Here is a 14861-nt window from a genome sequence, read left to right on the forward strand (position 1 = left end):
TCACTTGATTATTTGGAACTAATTAGAGAGAGAAAAGAAAGGGAATAAAACAAGGCGCTATGGTGAAAGCTTGCTTAATTCTAAAGACAATAACGCTGACAGGGGTGGGAAGGGGAAGTGGGCTTGGAACGAAAGGGAAGACACCAACAGCATCACAATGGAAATCTTACAATCTTATGAAAGTTACAATCAAAGGTATGCATGTGGCTAAAGATTTTGATGCATAATATTGTTGCTGTGCAAGCCTGTCAGTGCATATATCGACTAGAGTTTTATATATATATATCACTTTTCTTCAAGAGCAGCTGACATGCAGAGAATGAGCTGATGATCAATGGCAACTAATATCCACAACGATGACAAATCAAAAAAGAGCTTTCCATTACTTAGTGTGACAATTTGTGCTCACCACAAACATGCAATAATTTTGACATGTCTTGAAGGCATCAGTATATTCTCTATTTTAGAAAAATGTTGCTACTTAGAACTACAAGGTCAGAGTGAGTCAGTCATTACTGATTATTTTGATGTATCCTTTAATATTGCTCTTAGCCTAGCTTACTTTTGATAATGCTGCACTCACGATCTTTCCGTAAAACATGGTTGTGTTGTACACTATTACAGTAAGTTAACATTTTTTTTTGCAATAATGTGACCATACCTTAAAGGAATAGTTCACTTTTAAAAAACTTTTGCTGACAATTTACCCACCCCTATGTCATTCAAGATATCCATGTCATTCTTTCTTCAGTCGAAAAGAAATTTTCAAGGTTTTTGATGAAAACTTTCCAGGATTTTTCTTCATATAATGCACTTCAATGGGAACCAAATGGTTCAAGGTCCAAAAGACAGTTTCAGTGCCAACTACAAACTGTTCAAAGGGCTTTAAACGATTCCAGACGATGAATAAGGGTCTTATCAAGCGAAACGATTGCTCATTTTAAAAAAAGTCTAACAAAGTTTAAGTTTTATAAGCTCAAATAGTCGCCTTGCTCTGTTCTGTGATGCGTTCGTTACTTTCCTGTTCGAACTCGTTCATCAAAATGAACAAATCTTTTCTAGAGTCATTCATTCATTTCGTTCTTTGAATGAACCAAACGACACGGAAAAAGATTTGTTCATTTTGATAAACAAGTTCGAACAGGAGAGTCACGAACAGCATCACAGAACAGAGCAAGGCGAGCATTTGAGCTTAAAAAAACTTAAACTTTGTTAATTTTTTTAAATGAGCGATCTTTTCGCTTGATAAGACCCTTATTCATCGTCTGGAATCGGTTAAAGCACTTTGAACAGTTTGCAGTTTGCACTGAAACTGTCTTTTGGACTTTGAACCGTTTGGTTCCCACTGAAGTCCATTATATGGAGAAAAATCCTGGAATGTTTTTATCAAAAACCTTCATTTCTTTTCGACTGAAGAAAGAAAGACATGGACATCTTGGATGACATGGGGGTGAGTAAATTATCAGCAAAAGAACTACTCCTTTCATGGTGACACCAACAAAAACAGTCTGAGATTGAACAGAAAAAAAAGTGTAGTTAAAACAAACTCAGAACATAATTGATTACTTTCAGGAATTTATGTGTAGCAATTTTTAAATTGTGACTTTTCAAAAGTGATATGTTGCCATATGGGGATGGTCGTCGTCAGAAATTAGAACTGGAATATAGGAAAACATCTGAAAACATCCACAACTGAGCACTTATTTTATTTGCAATTGCATTCACTTACAAACAAACACGTTTGTAAATCTCAAAAGAAAAGATGGCACTATAAGCCACTGTATCCCCTAGACCCGCATGAATAAAACAGAAGATGTACTAATAGACTCTACATGCTGAAACATGCAATGGGAATAGAAGAATGAAAATCCTCTTGTGGAGACCCCTGAAGCATTACATTGTTTTCCGAGTCTTGTCTCTACCCTCAACCTTTGGACTGACAAGAGCACAGTGGTGAGAATGCACTGTACATCATCCGGACGAGTCTCAAATGACACCTACAGTATACTCAGTCTACAGAAACACTGTTTTTCAGAAGCATTGTAGGGCACTAATCTAACAGTATTAGGTTTTGAGATAAATAGATTCACTGGCCCTGATACAGGTGTACTTCACATAATCTGAGCGTGATAAAACAAGAAATAAAATTCAAAGTGATTTTTTTTTCAGGTAATGTCGTTTTTTAATGGTTTTCAATGGGAGAGACTGATATGTATAAATGGCGGCAGTGTGAAGTGTTGCTGAGCGTCTAATTCACACCGAGTGCTGCACGCTTGGCTTTTTTGCTCTGATTACCGTGACTCGATGTTAAAATGTTAAACTCAGCTCTCAATGTCACTTGCTACACAGTCGTCAAATCACAGTAGAGGAGGAGCGGGACAAATGCCACAACAACCGACATCGCATCCTGCTTTATACAATGACAAAGGAGTAGCGACTGAGACAGATCAGACACACAAATAATCCATAATATCCCTCACCCAATGAGCAAACCATGGCCTAGAGTTATCTTAACTAAGCAACTAAGGCCCTCATCAACAGCAACCGAAGCGTCTCAACTGAAAGAAAAAAAAAAAAAAAAAAGCTAGATCGCTGAAGCACTCTTAGTCTGTTTACGATCTGAAGTGAAAACGCAAAAGTGGCGTTGCATTATCACTTTTTCTGCGTTTAGACGAGCGTTATGACTGGGAAATCCACGTACATATGGTGACGCAAAAGTGTATGAAAATCGATGTAGCCTAGTATGCCAACGCCATCTCATGACCAATTCGTACGAATTCGTATGAGTGATTAAAAAGTCGCTAATTCGTACTAATTCATACGACCTCACTCCTACGAATTTGTACGATTTTTCTAAACCCACGTGATGGGTAGGTTTAGGGGCGGGGTCAGGGGTAGGTAATTCTTACGAATTCATACGAATTGACCAATTAGTAAAATATGTACGATTTAGCAAAAATCTTACTAATTCGTTCGAGTGAGGTCGTACGAATTGTTATGAATTAGCCACCTCGTAAAATTTGTACGAATTGCCGTGAGATCGGGTTGAGTATGCACTCTAGGCGGTAACAGTAACAACATCAAGTCCGCGCGTCTGCATACAACCTTCACTGTCTAGCAGACTTTCGAGTTTTTACCCTTTTAGGGGCCGTTCACATATCACGTCTTTTGGGTGCTCAAGTTCGTTATTTCAAATGTAGGCGTTCGGTATGTGTGCTCATAATGGAAGCGACACAGTCGCGGTGCGACACGCTCGTTTTTTTTCCAAGCGCGTCCGCGCCGCATCGAGATAAAAACATCTCAACTTTTCAGAATGCCGTAAGCGAACAATAAGCGCACAGTAGGTCACGTGACGAGATCCAACCGAAGCGCATCCGCCCTAGTGCTTTGGAAAAAGGAGAATGCCGTGCGCCCAGCGTTTTCTACGCGTTTTTAGGCGCTATATGTGAATCCAGCCTTAGATGGGAACGCGACGGTGGAGCGTTTTTAAGATTTCCACTTTGGAGGATGGCTTCACTTTAAGCCCCAAAAATGCCGTCGCCATGTAAACGAAAGGCGCATCCGATGAAATACTTTTACGTTTTCAAGCTAGAAGTTTTCAGAAGAATACCTGCCAGTTTCAGGAGGCTAAAAACACTTTGGTGAACAAACGGCCTTACTGTAGTTCTACACTGCTGTCCACAGCCAATGTCACAAAACTGGACGAGGGAGAAGAAATGAGAAAGAGCATCTGATTTAATTCAGCATCCATTTACACTAGGTTTTTTTAGGATTACAGCTGGCCAGATTCTGACCAAATAGTGAAGACTTCCAGGATCTGAAGAGCAGAGGTGAGCTTCTCTATTCCCAGAGCGCCCCACTGCCCCCCTCACATGGCATCTGCTGAAATGTCACCACTCAGGTAATAAAATAATAAATCTTTTTGATATTTAGGAGAGTAAATATCACAAAGTAACCCTGATTTGTCTTTAAAGGAAGGAAGAAAGAAAAGGGTTGCTATTAATAATACAATGCCAAAACTCAATATTCAATAAATAATGTGCAAACAACAAGTAATCATAAGTTTCACGATGAGCTCACTGCCACTATAATAAATAGTTATGAATTAATTATGTGCAGCTTTGCTGTCATTATACAAAAAGACAACAAACAAAATTAACTGTGCAATGTAAAGAGAACATAAATGTTGGTTTTCACTGATAAGTCATCATCATACTTCTATCTACAATTTATTGGTTAAATTGAATAGTTGTGATCTCCGAGTTCATTAACAAAACAAAAGGAGAAATTATTACCATTTGGTTTTGAGAAATGTTAGAGTAATCGTGGGCTGTAATGAAAGGTTCGAGAACCTCTTCCACATTTCGAGTCCCAAGCGAAGGAGAGGCTAAGATTAAATGCCATGGAAAGATGAAGGTGCAAATTAAACCAGAATGCCATTAATTTCCATGTTCCATTACTGGTAATGGCTACAATTTCAATGACACTTTCACTGACATGGCTTTAGCTCTTCGTTCCCATAACAAACTGCAATTATCTACAAATTACGCCTAGTGTCACTAGTGGTGTCAACAGCTTACAACCCCAAACCCTACACACCAAATCCTACAGTTTAATAGACAAACACACATTTACACACTCATTAATGTAGGTGGAGAGAGTTTCTAACCAGCTCACAAGAAGAATCTCGTTTAGTAGTTTTTCCAAATCGGTAAGAAACCATTCCCTTTATGATCCTTGAAATGAGTAGAATCCATTGGTATATTTGCCCATGTGACCCTCTAAACCACCTGATGTCACTAGTATTAATAGTTGTAGGTGTACATTTAAGTTTAGTAACATCCATGCGATTGTTAAATAAGTGCAATAAGTGCAAGTACATATACTGTATAAAGCAAAATGTTGACATTTTTCTAACTTGTTTACACAGAAATCAACATTACTAAACGATTTATGAGTCAGTAGTTCTTTTTCACTTTTTGAATCTGATCTTTCAGTGCTTTTCATTATGAACTATTGGATACAAAGTCAAATGCTTCTCCTGAATGCCAATACGATTAAATGGACAACACTGTCCATAGACTGTGTCTAACGATTTTTGAGGAGATCTAATCAAAGCCTTAAACTCTGCCCAGATAAATCGGAGATCAAAAGTCATAGAAACAATTATCATCAAATTCTTCCAGCACTATAAATAATCTGAGCTTTGCTATTTGCATCAATTAATTGCATCAAGTATACTCTAAAAAAATGGTGGGTTGTTTTAACCCAATTTTGGATCAAAAATGGACAAACTCAAACATTGGGTTAAAAATGTAATTTAAAAATGTTTTTTTTTTTGTATATATTTGACATCAAATTGGGTTAAAACAACCCAGCATTTTTCAAAGTGTAAGTTTATTGGATTAATATTTGGATTAATATTTGATCTACACTCTAAATATTTCCGAGTTGTTTTAACCCAACTTTGGGTCAAATATGGACAAACCCAAACGTTCGGTTAAAAACTGAATTAAAAAAATTAACCCAATGGGTGAATTTGTCCATATTTGACCCAAAGTTGGGTTAAAACCACCCAGCATTTTTTATTTGTTTCTTATTTATTGTCTTCTCAAGAATTTTAGGAGAAACATCTGAGACAAAGTTGATCAGGACAAAGTTCACTGTACTCAAATGGCATCCACAGTCACAAGAGATCTCAATTCAATAGAGCACCTTTGGGATGTGATGGAACGGGAAATTTGCATCATGAATGTACAACACATCTGCATGCAACTGTGATGTAAATATGGACAAAAATCTCTGAGGGATGTTTCCAACACCTTGTTGAATCTTTACCACAAAGAATTAAGGCAGTTCTGTACTAGTAAGGTGTCTCTGATAAAGAAGCCAGTGAGTGTATATACATAGTGGAACATAATTCATTTCGTTGTCATTAAGTGAAAAGATCCAGAAAAGTCCCTTCCGTGATTAAATATGGAAAGTATGTCGATAGCGCATCTGTTAGAGCATTCATGTATGGAAATTAATCTCGAAAGCCAGTCATAATTGCTCAGCACAACAACATCAGGTTTAGCTGTATGCAAATACATAGAAACATTTGGATACTCCACATAAAAAAATAGTAGATGAATGAAAAATTCAGATTTGTGTGTGACCTGGAGCTCTGTTAATGAGGCCAAAGGAGATGAGCCTGCAGCAAAGCAAAGCCGTTTGTGCGGGGAAGAGACACAGAGGTACTCGCAGAGTACACTGCGTTTCCAAGTCTGCATCTCAGGAGAACACACACAGTATGCAAAAGAGGGAATCTTGGAAGAAGATCCCTTCGGCACAAAGGGAAATTTCTGATGAGGGGTTCCTAACTAGTGAAACCCAATGGTAGATTCAAAAAGACAATGCTAGACAAAAACAAATTACACAAGATGCCTTGTTGTGCATAAGAAAATGATGTTTTGGACAGTTATGAATAGCTCCGTAATACTGTGGGTGGAAAATATCAATTAACATTTGCTTGTTTGTTGCAACTCCCTCTTGCACAATAAAAGAACAACTGAACTGTAGGCACACGGAGCTGATGATAGTGATCAAAGCATGCTGGGAAAAATGTGTGTGTTGTGGGTACTGTCATATATAGTGCAAATCTGATTCTCATGGTCAAAGTAACAGTAGCCATTGCTTGGCAGATCGGAGAGGATTGATTACTGTGACGTGAAAAGGATTCACACCAGTTAATATTTCAATTGAGAACTGAGGCACGTAATCTGCTTTAAATACATCATCCCATAATGAGTGCAATCTCATCCTCATGCCGAGGTTATTATTTCACTGTGTGCAGGAACAGTTTGGCAGCTAAATGAGGATTTGGCCGGTAACCGCATTTTAACATTTTCACAGCGTGACCGGGAAAACCTCTAGCAGCGGGTGTGTGTCACAGCAGAACTCCGGCGCGGGAATAGGCAAGGTTGTCGAGCGGTTTGCTCAACCTACAACCTGATTAATAGGTGCCATTAAGCCAAAGCCCAAAGCTGTGAGTTACAACAAACCAGCACCCATCTCTTGAACTCAGACAATCCATTTACAGCAGACAGATTTAATGTTTTTAAGGCAGTGGAACAGAGGGGACTAAAATGGGAATGCTGTGAAATAGAACACAGAGTTCTCAGGCATTTGGACCAGGGAAACCCCATGACTATTCCATGACATTTCCACTCATATATTATTAAAAAATAATAATAAAGAGACTGATGTGGTAGATAACAAGTTCCAGAACCATACCAGTAAAGCAAAATCATATAAAATTAAAAATAATTAAACAATTGTATCACTGAAGACAGATATAAAAGTATTTAAAAGCTCACAGTATTTTTAGTTCTAGGCTAAAGGCTTTAAATACATGCTTTCCTCACTTACCCAGCATGCCCTTTTATATAAGATTACGTTTTTAATTTATTAACACGATCATAGTGAATGAATGAGAATACCTACCCTATCTCACGACCAATTCGTACAAATTCGTACCAGTGATTAAAAAGTGGCTAATTCGTACGACCTCACTCTTTGTCTAAACCCACGTGATGGTTAGGTTTAGGGGCGGGGTCAGGGGTAGGTCATTCGTACGAATTCATACGAATTGGCCAATTCGTAAAATATGTACGAATCAAGCAAAATCGTACTAATTCGTACGAGTGAGGTCGTATGAATTGTTACGAATTAGCCACCTCGTAAAATTCGTACTAATTCGTACGACCTCACTCGTACGAATTCGTACGATTTGTCTAAACCCACGTGATGGTTAGGTTTAGGGGCGGGGTCAGGGGTAGGTCATTCATACGAATTCATACGAATTGGCCAATTCGTAAAATATGTACGAATTAAGCTAAATCGTACTAATTCGTACGAGTGAGGTAGTATGAATTGTTACGAATTAGCCGCCTCGTAAAATTCGTACGAATTCCCGTGAGATCGAGCTGAGAATACTAGTAGAATTGTGTGTATATTTAAAATTTTGTATTAATTAAAAAGTTAATATTCCCTAGAAACTGTGGCACTACCAAAACTGTGGTTCATCCAGTTACTAGAAAATGGGCGAAGTGATCCCATGCATCGTAAGTACATCGTATTTGAGTACTATTTTTGAGATCTACTTCAGAAGACTGAATATACTGCATTTTTATTGGACTTTTTTTTTTTTTTTTTTTTTTTGGCTGAGGTATTTTTCCATTTGTTTCATCCATTGCGATTTCAAAAAAGTATTTGTGCACTGGAAAAAACAAGATTTTTGCTGCTTGTTCAAATTAAAATGAGCTTAAGCAGCACAATTGCTATACATTTTGTCCAAACCTAATTTGATTATGTTCAATCTACTTAAAATATATGTAACATTTAAGTTTACTTAATCCGTTTGTGTTGGATTACATGAATGATTTGTGTTGCATTAACTGAAAGAGGGCGGTGCTTGTTAGTTCTCAGCATGCTTTGCATATGTTGAAATATAAATGTTGAAATTAAGTGTTATTTTATGTGTTTTTGAGAAAATGAGAATAGGGGAAGACTTGATATTGCGTAGTTGTGTTTAAAGTTCAATTACATTGAAATTATTAGACCCATTTAAATTACAGTGGGTTACCATTGTGAAGAAGAGTGGAGCATTAGGCTGAAGACTAATTCAGCAATATTCACAGCAAATGCCTTGACTGATGAAGCATGTAAATCTTTTTAAGATGCTAAATTGGTGTTACTGAGAGTAAATAGTTGGCTATAATCTCAAAATTGAATAGTGTGACACTACAATAAACTATATTGCACTGGATGAATGGATATATGAATTAGAATACCTGAATCATATCAGTTGGTCTAAAACATTGCAAACTAGTTGGTCTGACACTATTAAATTAAGCTGTGCCCAGCCATAGTAAATAAGTTGAATCAACCTTAATCGATTAAGTTGACCCAACGCAAGTACATTACATCGGAATAACAGAATTGCATAATGCTGAAATAAAGCAAGTTAATCATGTGGAAATCCTTTCCATTATTTTTTTGTATGTTCATTCAACTAGTTATTTTTTGAGTGTACGCCATGACCCAAGCCAATCAGCTACGAGGTGAATCATAACTTTAAAAACTTTGATTTGAAGAAAAATAGTATTTGAAAATCTGACAAAAATAGGAGGTAAAAAACTGTGAACTTAACGGCTTTATAAATAGAAAGAACTACAATCCAATTAAGCTTTGCGAATAACATAACCAATAAACAATATTTTCAGCGTACTGCAAAATATGCATTTATTTAAATATTAAAGTATTTAAAGAGCATAGGAAGGCTGACTCGATTATGTATTTCGCAATGGGAGTGGGAGGAGCTAACAAGATCTTATGGCATGTTTTGCTTGTTTCGACTCAGAAAGTTCAGGTTAGTTGAACTTTCTGTAGAGCATCATGGGTAAATGTAGTTTTTCACAAATTCTGCTGTCCAACAAGATTATTTTAAAACTGTTTAAATAATGATTTACAACCTCATAGCTCACAGTAAGGCTGTCTTTAAAGGTTTATAAGTTATCGTAAAAAAATCAATTATGGATAACCGGAACCCGACTGCTGCACTCCATATATTCATGATCTGGGAATGAGTAGCCCTGAATATTCTGCTAAATAACTCGATGGGAAAAATCGATGTTTTGAGCAACAGAAGAGTAGATGGTGACAGAATTTGAAATTCTTCATTTCAAAAGCCAAGGCTGTATACAAAAACACACAACATCCTGCAGTATTCACAGGGATGCCGTCTCACTGATGACACCGACAAGTGAATCAGTCTTACCTTTGCGATCTGCACGCACCAGTTGAGCAGCAGCTGGGAGCCGATGTTCTCCTGGTGCTCGTGGACGTAGTCCAGCAGGCAGCCGTGGGGCATGAGTTGAGTTACCAGCTGAATAGTGGGACTCAAGCAGACCCCCAACAGACGCACTAAATGAGGATGCTCCATGCTGGCCATGATCAGCGCCTCCTGGAAGCCGAAGACAGAAAAGATAAGGTCATTGCTGAATGTTGAATTATGGGTTACACTTCTGGTTTGGGGATATTCCACCCAAAAAGACTGAAACAAATATTCCATTTGATGGTCAATTTAATTGGTATTTTAATGTATCACATGACAATCTATGGTTTCATTCACTGCATTCTTTTCCTCCTGAATATTTTCTTGTTTCAGCTGCAACATTATGAAAAGAGACAACATTTTTAGCCTGCTCTCCCCATTTTAATTTATGAAATATGAATTATTCACTGGAGATTCTCTAATTTTTCTCCCCAAATCCTCACATCTCTATCTGTAATTGTCTCCCCTTTTCACTCCTTATCCCCATTAGCAGTGTTTACTGGAATGTTTCTAAAGCAGGTAAATACAGTATTTGCTATCTGTCATAATGACGGAAAGCACTTCGAGATATTATCACTGAATGCTAAAGTTGATTAAAGCAACATATTTTACGGACATTTATCAATTCAGTGATTTTTAAGATGTCTGTAAATAACCAAGCTTTTGGGGTTATCCGTGGTCTATTCTAGTAATTTGCTTTTACACTTTTAAATTTCCTTTTAATGTTTGATGGTTGAAGGGTGAGTAGAATAATGCCATTTCATTGTGCATTGCTTATTGTTGGGTTCATAGAGCGAACCCTTCACTGAAGGTTTAACGGAAGATACTCCCATAATTTGCATAAAACATCATGGGGTGTAGGAAAAAGGTGCATATAAAGCATAACAAGTCTCTCTGCAAATGCCATTCTACTCTTGCCTCCTACAGCAAAGATGACCTCCATTAGTGACGGCTGGCCTGTCTTACTCAATCAGCCATATGTTTCAAAAGTATATACAGTTTTATGTTACAACGGAGACATGGATGAGTAGCTCTGCATCTTGCCTGCTTATGTATGTGCACAGATAACAGAACACACAGACAAAGGGATTCCCAGGCAATCGCGAGGACACGTTTTGATGGCTTTTTAAAACTTGACATTTCTCTGAACTGATATATGACTGATCACTGTTGTTGAAATGATCATCCCTTCCTATTTCCAATACTACTTTACTATATTTAAAGTCGAGATAAATTACGTTTACAACTCAAGTTATGTCTGTAATAAGATGCCTTTAAGTATATTACAACAAAATATTTAAAAAAGATCTGAATGTACACACTAAAAAAAATGCTGGGTTGTTTTAACCCAATTTTGGGTCAAATATGGACAAACCCAGCCATTGGGTTACATTGTTAAATTACATTTTTTAACCCAATGTTTGACAATGAGTTTGTCCATATTTCACCCAAAATTGCAAAATTTGGGGGTTTTTAGAGTGTAAGCCAGCTCAATAATGTATTTATTATTATTGCCATAACATTTATTATTCAAACTGCTTTAATAACTTCTGTAATTATTAGAATAGCATTTTTTTTTAAATAAATCTTTGGAGACATTATACATATCTTTACTGTCAGTTTTGATTAATTTAAATGTATCTTTAAAAATATATATTTTTAAAATATCTTACTGATCCTAATCTTTTTATTGGTGGTGTTTTGGGGTATTGGTTAACATCATGCAATAGTCAGCCAAAGACCTATTTCAGAGGTGAATGAATATAAATGTATAATATTTTGATCAAATTTAACAAGGGTTAACGTGTTTGTTTGTTTTTCTTTTTTGGAATAACATGGACCAAATTATGCAAAATTAAGACCAGGGATGTGTATTAAGAAAGTACATTTTATTTAGTCACAGCATTACTAGCTAAATTGACTGAAAAAGCAATTCTAGTGGTATTATTAAGATTAAAACTCACATCCATAAACTCCACATTGGCTTTAGGTCCTGTGCTTTCATTGAGTATCTTTATAGCCACTGGAATCTTGACTGTTTCCCCTTCTGGAACCCAGATTCCCTTTAAAAGAAGACATCAGGATCGTCAATAACACCTCAAATCATATAAAATCACGAATGCTGATAGGTAGACACCCCAATGCACACAAAACTTAGAGGTGCTACCTTATAGACCATGCCAAAGGCACCAGCTCCCAGAATCTTGACCCTCTTGAGCTCAGTTTCCTTCAGTATCCGCAGCTGAGCCTGGTTTGGAGCTGTACCACTGGGCGTCAAAGGCTCCACCAACTGCTTAAACAACGCAAGTCTTCGATCAGTCACAACGTTTGAATGCACAAAAACACAGAGCTCCAAAACAAGCTCTTGGAAGTTGCATTTAACCATTTTTGGGACTAAATGTGTTTATGCAGTATTTATTGGGCCTCAGGAGGGGGAAATAAAAGATGTTACTGGATATTTGGAGAGTAAACAGTTGCAAAGGGAGCTTGTGAAGATGAGAGGGGTAGGGAAGAAGGAAAGGTTGAGAAGGATGAATCAAGACATAATTGCAAAATACAAAGTGGCATTTTCAGTGTGTGTGTGTGTGTGTGTGTGTGTCAGTCTTGGACTCGTTTAGTTGCTTGTCCTCAACAATAAACAGATTGTAGACCTGTAGGGAAAAAAGAGCCAGTGTTCTTCAGATAATGTGACTGTTAGGAAATGTAAATTATTTTTAAAGTAAACAGTAGTGTGATGAGAGGTGTTCGATTTAACTGACAACCAAGATAACAGGTTAAACCCCCATAAATGATGATCCATGAGGTACGATCATTGTGTCTCCAGTCAACTGGCACATTTTAAATTGTTGGTTGATCTTTAATCTTCATATTCCATTTGAATATGTTTTCTTTTGTGGATCCAAAATGGAGAACTTTTCCAACGGATATAACGCAGATATAACTTAAAATAAATAATGTAATTAATATGATATAATACAACATACAAGTTATGCAGAAGTATACTGTGTACATTCTGCTAAACATCTGTGTTACACAGAATAAAGAAATATTTATAGGTTAGAATGACATAAGTTGAATAATATTTAGGGGGAACTATTCATTTCAGGTTTCTACAGGGGAATTGTCTCTGTAATAAGTGCACCAAAATAAATTAATAAATTAACAACTTAGTAACAACAACTGAATTAAGGAATTAAACCACTGATAGCAGTTTCACCAACGCTATCGCACGACCAACTCGTACGAATTCGTAGAAGTGATTAAAAAGTGGCAATTCGTTTGACCTCACTAGTATGAATTCGTACGATTTGTCTAAACCCACGTGATGGGTAGATTTAGGGGCGGGGTCAGGGGTAGGTCATTCGTACGAATTGGTCAACTAGTAAAATATGTACGATTTAGCAAAAATTGTATTAATTTGTAAGAGTAATGTCGTACGAATTGTTTACGAATTAGCCACTTTGTAAAATTCGTACGAAATGGTGTGAGATTGGGTTGGTTTCACGGACAGGACATTAGTTCACTTAGAAGTAGTGCTGTCAAACGATTAAAATATTTAATCGCGATTAATCGCATTAATGTCATAGTTGACTCGCGATTAATCGCACATTTTAATCTATTCTAAATGTAGATTACTAGTGCTGTCTAAAATTAAATTTTTGCTAAATATGTACGATTTAGCAAAAAATGTATTAATTTGTAAGAGTGATGTCGTACAAATTGTTTACGAATTAGCCACTTTGTAAAATTCGTACAAATTGGCGTGAGATCGGGTTGGTTTCACGGACAGGACATTAGTTCACTTAGAAGTAGTGCTGTCAAACGATTAAAATATTTAATCGCGATTAATCGCATTAATGTCATAGTTGACTCGCGATTAATCGCACATTTTAATCTATTCTAAATGTAGATTACTAGTGCTGTCTAAAATTAAATTTTTGCTAAATATGTACGATTTAGCAAAAAATTTATTAATTTGTAAGAGTGATGTCGTACAAATTGTTTACGAATTAGCCACTTTGTAAAATTCGTACAAATTGGCGTGAGATCGGGTTGGTTTCACGGACAGGACATTAGTTCACTTAGAAGTAGTGCTGTCAAACGATTAAAATATTTAATCGCGATTAATTGCATTAATGTCATAGCTGACTCGCGATTAATCGCACATTTTTATCTATTCTAAATGTAGATTAGTAGTGCTGTCTAAAATTAAATTTTTGATAAATATGTAGGATTTAGCAAAAATTGTATTAATTTGTAAGAGTGATGTCGTACGAATTGTTTACGAATTAGCCACTTTGTAAAATTCGTACAAATTGGCGTGAGATCGGGTTGGTTTCACGGACAGGACATTAGTTCACTTAGAAGTAGTGCTGTCAAACGATTAAAATATTTAATCGCGATTAATCGCATTAATGTCATAGTTGACTCGCGATTAATCGCACATTTTAATCTATTCTAAATGTAGATTAGTAGTGCTGTCTAAAATTTAATTTTTGCTAAATATGTAGGATTTAGCAAAAATTGTATTAATTTGTAAGAGTGATGTCGTACGAATTGTTTACGAATTAGCCACTTTGTAAAATTCGTACGAATTGGCGTGAGATCGGGTTGGTTTCACGGACAGGACATTAGTTCACTTAGAAGTAGTGCTGTCAAACGATTAAAATATTTAATCGAGATTAATCGCATTAATGTCATAGTTGACTCGCAATTAATCGCACATTTTAATCTATTCTAAATGTCTCTTGATTTCTTGTTGTCCCATTATTTTTTCTCACCTTAATGCTCTTATCAACATGGAAAAGTGTATTGGCTTGCTTTGCGCAAATGTTTTTTTTTTTTTTTTCAAGTAGCTAACAGCTCAAACATGCATTGTAGTCTGGGACTAGTCTTAAAACGTGTCTCTTAAACCTGGGGCTTATTTATGTTCATATTTATGAGAAGAAAGATTGTATCTCTCATCACACCCTATACAAAACAG

The 14861-nt window shown here is 36.5% G+C and overlaps 1 protein-coding gene across 3 annotated transcripts in view; it reads right to left on the bottom strand.

The window, feature by feature from the left end:
* erbb4a (erb-b2 receptor tyrosine kinase 4a) overlaps window positions 1–14861 on the bottom strand; it is a 170568-nt gene that overhangs the window by 18228 nt on the left and 137479 nt on the right. For 2 of the 3 annotated variants that reach the window (XM_089132536.1, XM_089132537.1), the window contains exons 18-20: window positions 12045–12170; window positions 11842–11940; window positions 9821–10006 (exon numbers count right to left, since the gene is read on the bottom strand). In XM_089132536.1, coding sequence (XP_088988662.1) covers window positions 9821–10006; window positions 11842–11940; window positions 12045–12170 — 411 coding nt within the window. The remainder of the gene's footprint in view (window positions 1–9820; window positions 10007–11841; window positions 11941–12044; window positions 12171–14861) is intronic. The other variant, XM_039648382.2, reaches the window with a different exon arrangement.

This window comes from Pimephales promelas, chromosome 6 (genome assembly GCF_988280905.1).
Source record: "Pimephales promelas chromosome 6, fPimPro1.hap1.1, whole genome shotgun sequence".
NCBI classification, from domain to species: Eukaryota; Metazoa; Chordata; class Actinopteri; order Cypriniformes; family Leuciscidae; genus Pimephales; species Pimephales promelas.